This window comes from Bos indicus x Bos taurus, chromosome 23 (genome assembly GCF_003369695.1).
Source record: "Bos indicus x Bos taurus breed Angus x Brahman F1 hybrid chromosome 23, Bos_hybrid_MaternalHap_v2.0, whole genome shotgun sequence".
NCBI lineage: Eukaryota > Metazoa > Chordata > Mammalia > Artiodactyla > Bovidae > Bos > Bos indicus x Bos taurus.
The window spans coordinates 4,270,891-4,285,846 of record NC_040098.1 but is presented as its reverse complement, the minus strand read 5'-3'; the positions used below and the strand labels follow the sequence as shown (position 1 = coordinate 4,285,846).

The window sequence follows — 14,956 nt, the reverse complement described above, 5'->3', positions numbered from 1 at the left end:
ACATGCTTGTTAAAGGCGTTGCTGTCACCAGATTCAAATTCTGAAGAAGCTTGGAACAAGGAGTCCTGCATTTTCATTTCATAGTGAGCCTGGCAATTTACTATGTAGTGAGTCCTACAAGCGTTTAGGATAAGGATGAATTATTCAACAGAGGATGCTGGGCAAACTGACATTCCAGTGTTGGGGGAGGGACAGGTTTAAGTTAGGCTCTCGTTTCACACCATATGGCATACTAAAAACATAACTGTACAGTTTAAATTAAAACTTCATGTTCTGAATTTGAGTTTCAACACAAGATGAATTTTATTCTTGAAAATTAATACTGCATATTTTCTAATAATATTCACTGAAGAGGCCTAGAAACAAGAAACCAATAGCAAAGAGCACTTCCAGCACCTGGGTTATGGTCTCGAAATGATGTTTCCCACTAAAAGGAGCTGGGGTTCCCTGGAGAAACAGCTGATTCCAGAACTCGCCCAGGAAATGGACAAGATGAGCCTTGTCAGGAGAGTTGAAGGGAAATGCAGATGAAAATGTTGTCCTATTGGGAAAGAAGAAGGTCAGCAAAGACCATGTGAGCATGTCAACTGGAAGAAGTTCCTACTGGCCAAAAATTATCACTGGAGCATCAATAATAATGACTGTGGCAATTGGTTTTCATGTGTGTTCACATGCATGAGTTCATTCAAAAGAGAGAACACTTAATGACCATCTGAAAGAACCAACTCATTGTTTTGAAAACTGGCAAATATGGACTGAAAAATCAAGTGTTTATCCTGCCATTATTATAGAAATTAACCTCAGGGTAACCAAATAGTTGATGAGAGAAAGTTTCCCTTGGTAGAAGAATTCTAGCTAAATGAAGAAGAAAAGAATTAGGATATCACCATTTCATAACCTCTTGTGATTTAATGAACCTAGGCAGTGATCATTCAGTTCAGTTCAGTTCAGTCGCTCAGTCGTGTCCGGCTCTTTGCGACCCCATGAATTGCAGCACGCCAGGCCTCCCTGTCCATCACCAACTCCCAGAGTCCACCCAAACTCATGTCCATTGAGTCGGTGATACCATCCAGCCATCTCATCCTCTGTCATCCCCTTCTCCTCCTGCCCCCAATCCCTCCCAGCATCAGAGTCTTTTCCAATGAGTCAACTCTTCGCATAAGGTGGCCAAAGTACTGGAGTTTCAGCTTTAGCAACATTCCTTCCAAAGAACACCCAGGACTGATCTGCTTCAGAATGGACTGGTTGGATCTCCTTGCAGTCCAAGGGACTCTCAAGAGTCTTCTCCAACACCACAGTTCAAAAGCATCAATTCTTCGGCGCTCAGCCTTCTTCATAGTCCAACCCTCACATCCATACATGACTACTGGAAAAACCATTGACTGCTAATATTACAACAAAAGGTTATTATGCATTCAGTGCCCTCTGCTGGAAGTGTTTTTAACTTCCAAGCCTTTAGATCTAACTACCAATTTACACCAAGTAAGGAACAAAAGAATATGTGAAATACTCTCTTAAGGGTGCGATCAGCAAAATCCAGACTGTGGGAAACCCTACAGGCCAAAGGACTCAAATTTCTTCAACTAACAGCCTGGTGTGCTGCAGTCCATGCGGTCGCAAAGAGTCAGACACAACTGAGCGACTGAACAACAACGAAAAACAACTATCAATCACAAGGAAAAAACTAGAAGAGGGAAAGGAAAAGCATAGTTTGTAAGAGACAGCAACGGATTGTATTAGCGTGTGTGCTTAGTTCTGTCCAACTGAGCGACACCAAGGAATGTAGCCCTCCAGGCTCCTCTACCTGTGGAATTCTCCAGGCAAGCATACTGGGGTGGGTTGCCATTTCCTGCTCCGGGGGATCTTTCTGACCTAGAGAGCCAACCTGCATCTCCTGAATTGGCAGGCAGATTCTTTACCTCTGCACCACTTTGGAAGCCCAGCAAATTGTAATATGTGGACTTTATTTGGATTCTGATTCAAACAAACTGAAAACAACAAAGACAGCAGCGAGGAGAAATCTGAACATTTGCTAGTTTTTTAATGGTATTCAAAAACTATTGCTAAGTATTTCTGGTTGTAACAATGGTGTTATGGTTTTATGTATTTATATATTTATATATATATATTTTTTTAAATTTCTGACCGGTGATATACACGAAAATATTTACAGATAAAATGAAATGATGGCTGTGATTTGCTTGAAGTAATTTTGCAGGTGAGGAGAAAGTGGATGGAGGTACAGGTGTAATGAGATTGGCTATGAGTTGGAATACATGAGAGTTTACTATTTTGTGTATATGTGTTTAAACATTTCCATTAAAGGCTAGGAAAAATATGTATACAGGGAGAAATAAAGCTTACTTGTGGAAAGATGTTTAGACTGTATGAAATATGTGAGTGAATATTTAATATGAATGGCTTTCTAAACAAATAAATAGTATATTAGGGAAAAGACTACTACTTTTAACTGAAATAAAAACTTAAAATATGTGTCTGCTTATAAAACATACTAAAATTAAAATAAACACTCTAAGAAAAATAATTGTAATTGATGACAAATTAAAGGTTAAAGTGCTTAAGACAAAGAAATTAATAATAAAAGCAAAGCTAATACATTGTGCTTATAGTGTAGTAGGCACTCCTATAAGCACTTTACAAAAGCCGTCTGCTGCTGCTGCTGCTAAGTCGCCTCAGTCGTGTCCGACTCTGTGCGACCCCATAGACGGCAGCCCACCAGGCTCCCCCATCCCTGGGATTCTCCAGGCAAGAATACTGGAGTGGGTTGCCATTTCCTTCTCCAATGCATGAAAGTGAAAAGTGAAAGTGAAGTCGCTCAGTCGTGTCTAACTCCTAGCGACCCCATAGACTGCAGCCTACCAGGCTCCTCCGTCCATGCCGTCTAGCATATTATAAAATAGAAAAAGTACTAACATTCCTTGGCCTAATAACTATCTCATATGATAAGTTCAAATAATCAATCAATAAATATTTAACTTCACAATAATAAAATAATTGCAATTTAAGTTGTACTAAATTTTTTAATTAATTTATTTTTTATTGAAGGATAATTGCTTTACAGAATTTTGTTGTTTTCTGTCAAACCTCAACACGAATCAGCCATAGGTATACATATATCCCCTCCCTTTTGAAGCTGCCTCCCATCCCACCCCTCTAGGTTGATACAGGGCCCCTGTTTGAGTTCTCTGAGCCATACAGCAAATTCCCGTTGGCTATCTATTTTACATATGGTAATATATGTTTCCATGTGACTCTTTCCATACATCTCACCCTCTCCTCCCCCCTCCCCATGTCCGTGAGTCTGTTCTAAAATTTTAGCTATCAAAATAGTGAAGATCATTGTTAATAATGAACATCTCTTGTTGATAGTGCAGTGACTGGTTGACTTCATACCTTACTAGTGGGCATGTAAGTTGGAAAATTCTGGAGAGCCATTCAACAATATTGACTGAGTCTTAGAAACATTCATACCTCTGAGCCTATTGTTATGCTTTCAGGAATTTGTAGTTATCGATATGCTCAGAGATACATATATAGATGTCTCTGGTAAATGGTTCATAAGAATGTTGTCTATAATCAAGAAAAATTGAAGCAACTTAAATTCCAAAAAGAAAAAAAAAGGAGCATTTAAATAAATTATAGGAATCAATACCTTGAAATATTAGGAAATCCTTAAAGTGTATTTTAATTGGAAAAGAATGAATGTGTGTGTGTGTGTGTGTATCTGAACCACTTTGCTATATACCCGAAACATAGTAAATCAACTATTTGTTGATGGTGCTCAGTCACTAAGTCGTGTCCAACTCTTTGTGACCCCATAGACTGCAGCATGCCAGGCTTCCCTGTCCTTCACTGTCTCCTGGAGTTTGCTCAAATTCATGCCCATTTAGTTGGTGATGCTATCCGACCATCTCATCCTCTGTTGCCCTCTCCTCTTTTTGCCTTCAATCTTTCCCAGCATCAAGGTCATTTCCAAAGAGTTGGCTCTTCACATAAGGTGGCCAAAGTGTTGGAGCTTCAGCTTCATCATCAGTCCTTCCATTGAATATTCAGGGTTGATTTCCTTTAAGATTGACTGGCTTGATCTCCTTGCAGTCCAAGGAACTCTCAAATTAATCAACTGTACTTCAATAAATAAATAAATAAAGTATAATTAAATAAAAATAAATAATATTCATTCTCCTAAAAAAAAAGAATGAATAACTGACACAACAGGAATCAATCTCAAAACATTATGCAGAACAAAAATCAGACCAAAACAAGGAGAATATACCACTTGTATCCATTTATATGGAATTCTAGAACAGGTAAAGAAGTCACATTAGTCGTTGCTTTTGAGGTGAGTCCAGGAATTAATTTATTTGGAAAGAACATGAGGCAACTTTCTGGGCAGACAGAAACATTCTATGAACATATTGGTGTGTGCTAATTGGGTTTATTCTTTTGTCAAACTCATCCCCCTATACCTACTTATATCCTGTTCAGACTTCATATAAGATCTTACCTTTGATGCTAAGCAAATTACACCTCAAAAGGTCATATTTTCCAAGATTTAATAAAATAGGTAAAATATTCGATGTATGATCTTAACTGAAAAAAAAAAAGAACCATGATACAATGCTCTGGATGTAGCACAGTCCTAATTATACAAAAGAAAATGTACGATAAAGATACAGAGATAGAATTGGCAAGAAGGATATCTTCTGATGAACATGTACAGCTTTCATTATTAGAAAAAGCGGTGAATGTTTTCTAAAACCCACTTTATACGGAATTCCCTTTTTCTCCTTACAGTCTAGCTTTGGCCTTCTTGCAGTTCCTTAAATACAGACCTTGTGTTTTTGTGTTTCCTATGCTCCTGATGACCTCCAGGTATTTAGTTCCTGCTCAGCCCGCAGCTCTCAGGTAACTCTTGACTGCCCCAGAGAAGCCCTCTGTGCCCCTTCCCTTAGAGGAGAGGCTGCTTGCCTCTCCTCAGTGGTCTTAACAACTGCAATTTTTCATTTCTTTGCATGCACCTTGAGTTACCCAAACCGTAAAGTTAAGTGCACTGTCTTCTAGATGGCCAAGTCTCTAAGACACCTGATACCAACTGCAAATTTAGGGGTTTTCAAAAACCACTCTCAGGCTCAGTAATTTGCTAAAGACATTAAATTCACCAAAACCTGTGATACTCATGGTTATACTTATTACAAGAAAAGAATACAAATTAGAACTAGCCAAAGTTGGAAGAGACCTATAGGGCAGAGTCTGATCAGTTTCCAAGTGAAAAATTTCTGTCCCCAGGACCCATTACCTCCTAGTCTTTACACGTTACAACAATACACACAGAGGATTGTCCACCCAGGAAGCTCTCTGAGCTTGGGCATCCAAAGTTTTTAAATGAAAGTTCATTATGTAAGCATAATAGATTGATTGACTGCTCACAGGGTTGAACTCAGGCTCTAGGTCTTTCTGGCTTTCTGGCCATGGCCAGCTTCTGCCCTAAGACTAGGCTGTATGATTGTCCCCACCCTGAGAAACTCCTTAGCATAAACATAAATCAGATGTGTTCTGAGGGGCTCACCGTGACACTCCTGATATAGCTGAAGAAATTCAAGGGTATAGAGATTACTTCCCAGGAACTGGGGGGTGGTGGGTGGGGGTTAGGGCTGGCGATCAGATTTCTTTCTGAGCAGGCCAAATGCTTACACACAGCACTGTTAGGTAAAGAGTGCTCCCCACCTGTCCCAGTTCCAAAAGGCTAGGACCGCATCTAGTTTTGCTCCCGGTTTCATTCCTTGCGCCTAACAGAGTGGTGAGCAAATGTTGAGAGTCGGTGTAACATTGTGGTTTACAGCAGGGGATGGGCAGAGTCCTAATTTGAATGTTGGCTCTTCTTTTCACTGAGTAGACCCTGATGGGTTATTTAACCTCTCATTGCCTCATTGTCCTCATCTATAAATTGCGGGTAGTGATAATATTATATTAATACCTTTCTTGGAGAATTGCAATGAGGAGTAAATGAATAAACATCAGTGAAGTTCCCAAAATAGTGCCTGGTGCAGAGTAAAAACTAGCTAAATGTCTGCTATTATTAAGTGCTCAATAAGTAATTGCTGACAGAGCACCTGGCTATCACATGAGAGGTGCTTAGCAAATGTTAACTGAAAAATATAGAATACGATTTTCTTCTTTAGCAGGTTTTTTTCTATTATTTTTCTATTAACATAGTATTAAATGTGTTGATTTGGACATACCATCACTATATCTGATGTTCAGGTCTTTAATCATCTATAATTCTAAAGATTATGTAGCTCAATAATATGCTTAGAAAAGTACAAAAAACTTCCAGTCTTTTCGCCTCTCTACCAGGCATTACCCCCAACCACAGAGTGAGGAGTTGAATTAGACAGGGTTCAAAGTGTCTTCCAGCTCCAACAAAATGTTATTTGTCCTTAGGAAACAAATTAGATAAAACAACAGAGAAGACCATTTTACATGGAGGCATGAAACCTATGAATGTGTAAGTTTCCATTTAAAAAAAGGAACAAAGAACATTCAAGCTGACTACCAAAATCCATCTGTTATCTGTGAACACATAGATTTGAATTGTGGCCATAAATTTTTAATAATTTGATGTCATTTGACTCCCTGGCAAATCATACACTAAGATTATAGAAGATTTAGTGAGCAACCTATTTATTTAATCTTGTCACTTAAACTGGCCTGATGGAAAGTGATACAATCAGTAATGTCTCCAAACAAGAGATTAAGCACCTTCAAGTAATACCATTAGCAATTAGAAAAAGAATCAACTTCTAAAAACATTTTTTTAGTTACAAAGTAATGCATATATATTCGGATACAACAACCAAATGATTTAACACTGATTTACTATTATTCAGCAATTATTAAATTATTGAATAATAAAAAGTAAATGTGTTCCAATCACTGTTCTTACCATGTTTATTTTCCAGATGTAGCAAGTGTTAACAGTTTGTTCTATACACTTCTATACATAGACACACAATAAAAAATACGTGTCTATGCTGTTATGACAAGCATCTGTAAAGTGCTACCTGTTCTTGCCATTTCAGTGTTACCGCAGGCCGTCACTCAGTTTGAAGAACTGGTCGGTATGGCCGAGGCACTGCTCAAGGGTGGAGGAACCCTGTCCACATCCGCATCCACCCTCTGGAGAGCAGCGAATAACTCCTCACCAGATTCCTTTGCTTCTACATGCAGTAATTCTAACTCTGATTCCAGTTCACCCATCTCCTTGAAAGCTGAGGAAGACCATCAGACGGATGAGAAACAGGTCAGCAGGGAGACTGTCCCATCTTTCTCTGGGGTGCAGTTACAGGCGAAATGAAAATCACAGAACAACATAGTCATTGTCTTATCAGATCACTTTATGGAACTTTGGGTCAGTCATAATATTCTGATGACACAAAACAATTTTTTTACAATAAATCTAATATCTGTGAAAAATATCCAGTTTAGTAAATAAATGGTGAACAATGATGAAGTTATTAAACTAGAAAATTCTTAAACCAGTGAGAAAAGGACAATTATGCATTAAAGGTTATAAAACTGTATTATTGAGACCAGGTGAATTTCAGCCTGTACATGCTGGCTGAACACAATTCTTTGTCTTCTTTACCAATTTCTCTTAATCAAGAAACACAAGCTAAAAATACAAGTTTTGTTAGAATCAGCCTGGGAAAATATGCCTTCAAGAGCAAGTAATAACTGTAAATGCTCACAATCTAGCTTTCAGAACACTTGAATCTTAGTGTACCAGTTTCCTCCTGCGATGTAACAGGATCCCACAAACTGAGTGATTTATAATATTACAAACTCAGATGCTATAAACCCAAGGTGCGGGCTACTTCTTTCCTTTCTAGAGGCTCAGGGGAAGGCTCTGTTTCCTGGCCGTGTGGGTTCTAGAATTCAGTCTCTTGTGGCGTTACAGCTGAGCTCCCTGTTTTCTTGTCAGCTGTAAACTGAAGGATGTTCCCACATGCCCCGATTCGTGGTCCTCCTCCACCATCTTCAAAGCCAGTCAGAGCAGGCAAACCTCTCACTCTCCGAGTCTGTCCTTCCTCTGTGTCTTCTTTCTTGGCCACTCTTCTGCATTCAGAGGGCTCACGTGAGCCCTCAATAAATGTTAGCCATTTTCTTTATTATTATTAAACACTTACTGTGTGCTTATTATACACCAGACACTGCTCAGTGTGTGTATATATTTACACACATAAGATTATATATGTATGTGTGTATGTAAATATATATTCATACTTGCAATAAAGTACATGAATTTAAGTGTAAAAAAGGTAAAATGTAAAAACTTCTCATAATTAGATTGGGCCTTTATGAATAACCAGCATACTCTCCAGCTTTCCCCATCTCAAGGTCCTTTAATGACTCCTGCAAAGTTGATTTTCCCACATAGGGTGACACATTCACAGGTTTCGGGGATGACGATGTTGTCCGTGGGCCATTATTCTGTTTAGTAGGAACGGTTGAGGGTGGAATAATCCTTCAAGCACCAAATCCAGATTACATGACAAGAATTTGAATACACTTTGTAACAAATACCTCATACATATTGGGAATCTATCTCAAAAATAACATCTAACTCTAACCCCTGATATATATATATATATAAATATATATTAAATATATGGGCATCACCTTAAAGAATGTTGATTTTGTTTTCTGGTCTGTATGAATTCAATGAATAATATATTTCTTTAGATACTCCTTTCCTTTTTCCGTTTTTTCAATTATTATTTTTAATTTTTCAGTTCAAGATTGAAAAATGGCAGATTGCACGTTGCAACAAGAGCAAGCCTCAGAAGTTCATTAATGATTTAATGCAGGTGCTTTACACAAATGAATACATGGCCACACACAGCCTGACGGGGGCAAAATCCTCTACTTCAAGGGACAAGGCCGTGAAACCAGCTATGAATCAGAATGAAGTTCAAGAAATTATAGGTGATATGATTGCATTATATTGTGTCACATGAATCTGAAATTAGTTTACCATTCAACATTTGGTTGTTCTTTCATTACCTTTTTTTCTTCAGATTTATTTTTCTTTGAGAGAAATATCTCGGGGTAGCCGAAACCTCTTAGGATACATGGTGAATTTTGTGGAACAACTTACATTAAAAGTGGTTAGTGGGACTTCCTTGGTGGTTCAGTGGTTAAGAATCCGCCTGCCAATGCAGAGGACGCAGGTTCGATCCCTGGTCCAGGAAGATCCCACATGTTGAGGAATATCTAAGCCCAAGCGCCTACTGAAAAATACACTGTGTGCCGCCACGACTAGAGAAAGCCAATGAGAGGCACCAAGAACCCAGTGTGGCCGAAAATTAATTAGTTTAAAAAATTTTAGGTGGTTATTAAAATAAAAATGAATTCTATATCACTGAAAAATTTGAATTCATACAATTCATAGCTTTAGAAGAGTAAAGTTTCAAAATTCACTCCAACAAAATTTTAGTAACTGTTCATATCTTGTATTCTTTTTCTTTATTTTGGTTAGAAATGTCCCTTATCTTTTATTCAGAAAAATGAAGGTTAATGTAACCATCCTACCTACAGTTTTTAAGTTCATCTCCTTAAATATAATAATCTAGGTTATCAAGTAACAATTTTAAGTACTCACTGAATCCCAGCTCTCTGTATTTTGATAGTACTTCATTTCTTAGTTGGAAAATAGTCAGTTGGAATCTGCTTGTTTCAGCTGATGCTGGGAATGGGTAAAAATAAATTCTCAGCATTTTGGGTCAAGGGCACGTGATATTCAGAACAAGCAACAAGGGTTAAGCTGGGTGGTACCGTAGGAAGACTCATACATATGTTCTCAGTTTATGATATAGACCTAGTTATCTCTTGCTTTGCTTTGGAAAATCTGCCTATATAGTCTGTTTAAATATCTCATGGTGTGTGGGCTGCTTTTTCAAAATGGAGGCCAAAATTATAATGTGTGGTATTTGGTGTTTTATCTCAGTTCGTATCTTAAGATGCAAAGGCCTGATAATGTGGGTTTTTAATTAATTTACTTATTTTTATTCAAGTATAGTTGATGTATAGTATTACATAAATTATAGGTGTACAATATAGTGTTTCGGGACTTCCCAGGTGGCTCAGTGGTAAAGAATCCACCTGCCAATGCAAGGGAACACAGGAGATGTGGGTTCAGTCCCTGGGTGGGAAAGATCTCCCACTGGCAACCCACTCCAGTGTTCTTGCCTGGAGAATCCTATGGACAGAGGAGCCTGGCCAGCTATAGTCCATGGGGTAAAAAAAGCGTCGGACACGGCTCAGTAACTGAGCAGGCACACATGCAATATAGTGTTTCACAGTTTTTAATGTTTATACTCTATTTACAGTTATTATAAACTATTGGCTCTATTTCCCAGGTTGTACAATGAACGTGAAAGAGAAAGTTGCTCAGCTGTTTCAGACTCTCTGCAACCTCATGGATTGTATTCTCCAGGCCAAAATACTGGAGTGGATAGCCTATCTCCTCTCCAGGGTATCTTCCCAACTCAGGGATTGAACCCAGGTCTCCCGCATTGCGGGCGGATTCTTTACCAGCTGAGCCACCAGGGCAGCCCAAGAATACTGGAGTGGATAGCCTATCCCTTCTCCAGGGGATCTTCCTGACTCAGGATTCAAACCAGGGTCTCCTGCATTGGAGGCAGATTCTTTACCAGCTGAGCCACAAGGGAAGCCCGTATAACTTACTTTATGCATAATCATTGTACCTCTTATCCTCCCAGCCCAACATCACCCCGCCCCTACTCCCCCACTCCCCACTGGTAACCACCGGTTTGTTCTTTGTTTTTGTGACTCTACTCCCATCTGATAAAATGTTTTTCTGTGTTTTGTTGCTGTTGTTACAGGAATCACAAAGCAATTGTTTCCCAGCACAGACGACGTTTCAATCAGGAGAATGATAGGGCAAAAGCTAAACAATTGTACCAAGAAGCCAAATTTAAGCAAAACTCTGAGCTCTCAGGATATTAAGTAGAACTTCTCGGTAAGTCTTGTCAATCTCTGTAATCCTTTCAGTGTGGCAAGAAGATGCAGTGCCTGTACCATGAGACAGCCTTTCCCAAACACTCTGCTGGAGGAGACCAGTTGGCTGTGCGAAGCTGATGAGTATTCCTGGGGTGAAGCAAAGACAGGGAAGGGGATGTAAACTTGGGAAATGCTGGGTCAGGTACACAGATTCTCCTCTCCCAGAGCCTCTCAAATATTCTGATGCCCTTTAAACACGCCCGAGTGCAGCAGAAATCTCTAAGAAGGGCATATTGGGTATAGTGTTTCCCAAGTGCATTTCACTGAGGGAGTTTTATTTTTCTTCACGTCTTAACTATGGGTGGAGCTAGAAGGGAGCCAGGGGAAAGACACATGACAATTTAGGAAGTGCTTCTCTAGAATAAGGGGGCTACAGACCCTTGGGAGGTCCCTGAGGCCCGTCACTGGGGCTGCACTTACAACGCTGAACAGAGAACAAACCGCTGGTCGAGGGTCTCCTCTACCATCCCATCCTGCTTCCCAGTGTCTTTAAATCGTTCAGTCAGTTGTTACAGTTTGTATTTGTGAGATAAGTATTTTTTACCAATATATTTGTATTAAAATACTCAAAGGAAGAACTATTTGTTTTTAGTGAGTTCTAAAGGAAATTCACTTTATGATCAGGCCTTGCCCTAGGCAAGAGTGTGATGTGGAATTGTGTTTGTTTACTAAGTGAAAGTCTTGGCCTTTTCACCTGTCCTCACTCTTCCTCTTCATTATTTTGATGGAAAATACATGACACATGTGCACTGTTATGCTTTTAATAACTTTTAAACAGAGTATATGATAAGCAAGTGAGGGCAGGTTTTCCTTCCATTTTCTTTACTTCTGCCTTTGACTTCCACTTTGCCTGTTCTCTGCCTGATTCGTCACCTTGAGACCATGTCATTTGTCTTTTTCTTCTGTGTTTTAAATAGATGTGGATATGAGTGTAATACAGCGATTCCCCCATCCATCACTGACTACCACCTCATCCTCCTTGAGGGTCCCTTACTATGTTGCTGTACATTTAAGGCTACCTCTGCTGAGGGTCAACAATAGTCTCTCTTCCTGTAACAAAACAAAATGACCAAAACACCTACTTATAATAGCTGCAGGGAAATTCTTTCCCTTGGCTCACACATACTGGCAGACCTGCCTGAAGAATTTATAAAAGGTAAAGATACTTGTATCCTTTTTCTCCCCCAGGGATTAAAAATTTCAGTAGATGGTAAATCTCACAGTCACCCAGTTAAGAGCTAATTGCTTAAAAGAGCCCTTGGAACTTCTTGGGTTTTTTTTAAAATTTATTTTATTGAAGTACAGTTGATTTACAATGTTAATTTCTACTGTAGAGCAAAGTGATTCACGTATATATATACATATATATATATATATTCTTTTTTGTATTCTTTTCATTATGGTTAATCCCAGGATATTCAAAATATGGACTTCTTTTTTGACATGAGGCTCCTCAGTTGTATCATGGCCAAGTTCCCCATCTACAGGTCATGTTACCAGACCTCCAAGTCATAGGGCTCTCTTTTGGAGCACATAATTGTGTCTCAGAGCTCCGCAAAGCATTTTCATATCCTAACTCCTTCCTGTTTTATATCCCAGGCTGTGAGGGCAGGCATGAAACTCATATCTGATAACAGCAGAATATTGAAGAAATTAAAGTTAAAAGGTTTTTCTATCAGTTTTGCTTGCACTTGCCAGCCATAAAAATCACCTGGTGATGACATTAATTAAAACTGAAAGGAAGAAGGAATCTTTTGTTATGAATGCAGGAAACTCTGGTGCCTCGTGCCCCTGAGCTTGGGGGCCAAGATGCTTGGAATAGAAATGCGTATATTTTGAATCAGAAGTAGAGATAAACAGTAGAATGGGATTTTTGTTTAATTGGCAGATACCTTTCATTTGAAGTATAGGCTCAATCCAATTATTTCAAAAGGACTGAGAAAATTCACTGGGAAAGACAGGGTCACAGAAGCCCTGATTCAGCCGTGCTTGATGAATGAGTCAGATACAGCACCACCTGGTGGAGCACTGCTACACTTACAGCGCCACCTGGTGGAGCACTGCTACACTTACAGCGCCACCTGGTGGAGCACTGCTGCACTTTTCTCTTTTTGCTCATTTGATGGGTAGGAACCTAAAGTGACTGCCTTTACTCAGGCAAACCATACTCCTCCTCACCATGCCTTCAAAAGTATTCTTTGGAAAAATCATTGCTCTCCCATTACTGCAGTAAAAGCAGTAGATACTTCAAAACCATGTAGATTTCTATGAATTCCAATATATCTAGGAAACCCAGCAGGCCTACCAGGGCTCTGGTAGACTGTGCCCTCCATGCAGGACTGAGCTCCCAGTGGCCCCCAGCTTGGATTTGAGAAGACAAACATTTCCCAGCTCAGACTCGTCTTTGTAAGAATAAGAGCTAAGCCCATCCTGCCACTTTGAGTCCATCCCCTCTCACTTCCGTGACTTGTCTGCAGCTCTCACTCTGCCTAGAGCTTCATGTTGCCAATCTTTCTGACCTTTCTCCATTGTTCTGCTTTTTTCTTACAAGAGCTGTAGAACATTTTATCTATAAGGATCACAGAATATTAGACCATCACCTCTGTAACATTCCTCGGTGGTCAAACAGCCTTCTGAAATGTCCGTGGCTGCTGCAGTGTATATAATCTCTACCATAATATTACATGTGCATGTAACTGCAAGGTGATCTAATACAGCAGTGCTCAGACACGATTGGGAGGGGTTTTGTCCCCTGCCCCTGAAAGGGGATATGTGAAAATGTCTTGGAGGCCTTTGGGTTAGAGAGGCACCAGGGATGCTGCTATACATCCAACAATATACAGGACAGCCCCCATAATAAAGAATTACCCAGTCCATCTGTCAATTCTGCCTAAGTTGAGAAAGTGAAAGTGAAAGTTGCTCAGTTGTGTCTGACTCTTTGCGACCCCATGGACTGTACAGTCCATGGAATTCTCCAGGCCAGAATACTGGAGTGGGTAGCTTTTGCCTTCTCCAGGGGATCTTCCCAATCCAGGGATCAAACCCAGGCCTGCCATCGCAGGCAGATTCTTTCCCAGCTGAGCCACAAAAGAAGCCCAAGAATACTGGAGTGGGTAGCCTATCCCTTCTCCAGGGGATCTTCCCAACCCAGGAATCAAACCAGGGTCTTCTGGACTGCAGGCAGATTCTTTACCAACTGAGCTATAAGGGAAGCCCAAGGCTGAGAAATCCTGACGTAAATGATTTCCTGGTCACCAGGATGATAGAGTAGGAAGACCCTGAGCATACCTCCTCCCAGGGGCACACCAAGATTAAACCTGTTTGCAGACCATCTATCAATAGGAATGACCTGAAGACTAGCAGAAAGGATCTTCTACAACTAAAGAGATGAAGAAGGAACCACAAGAAGAAGGGTAGGAGGGGTGGAGACATGGTATAGTCAAGACCCAAGTAAGTAACCAATGAACAGGAGGATAGTCACAATCGCAGAGGTTCTCCCCAGGGAGTGATGGGTCCAAGACCCATATCAAGCTTCCCAGCCATGGGGGTCCTGGCACCAGGAAGACAAGCCCCCAGAATATCTGGCTTTGAAGGTGCAGCTTGCATTCAAGAGAGCTAGGGGCCTGTAGGAAATAGAGACCCCACTCAAACAGGGTATGTGCAGAATCTCACACATTGTAAGTCCCAGTTCAGAAGCAACAATCTGAAAGAAGCCTGGGTCAGACTCACTTGCTGCCCTTGGACAGCCTCCTGGACCAGTAGGAGGCAACGGGGACTTCCCTAGAGACAGAGACGCTGGTGGCAGCCACTTTTGGGAGCTCATTCTACCGCAAGGACACTGGTGCTGGCAACC

The 14,956-nt window shown here is 40.2% G+C and overlaps 1 protein-coding gene across 3 annotated transcripts in view; it reads left to right on the top strand.

Annotated features, from left to right (window-relative positions):
• The window catches only part of BEND6 (BEN domain containing 6), a 63,535-nt gene that overhangs the window by 32,828 nt on the left and 15,751 nt on the right, over window positions 1-14,956 (top strand). The window contains exons 4-6 of one of the 3 annotated variants that reach the window (XM_027524541.1): window positions 7,101-7,321; window positions 8,814-9,006; window positions 10,926-11,062. In XM_027524541.1, coding sequence (XP_027380342.1) covers window positions 7,101-7,321; window positions 8,814-9,006; window positions 10,926-11,053 — 542 coding nt within the window. In that variant the 3' untranslated portion in view covers window positions 11,054-11,062. Of the gene's footprint in view, window positions 1-4,893; window positions 4,927-7,100; window positions 7,322-8,813; window positions 9,007-10,925; window positions 11,063-14,956 lie in introns of those variants that run through there. The other 2 variants (XM_027524542.1, XM_027524543.1) reach the window with 2 other exon arrangements.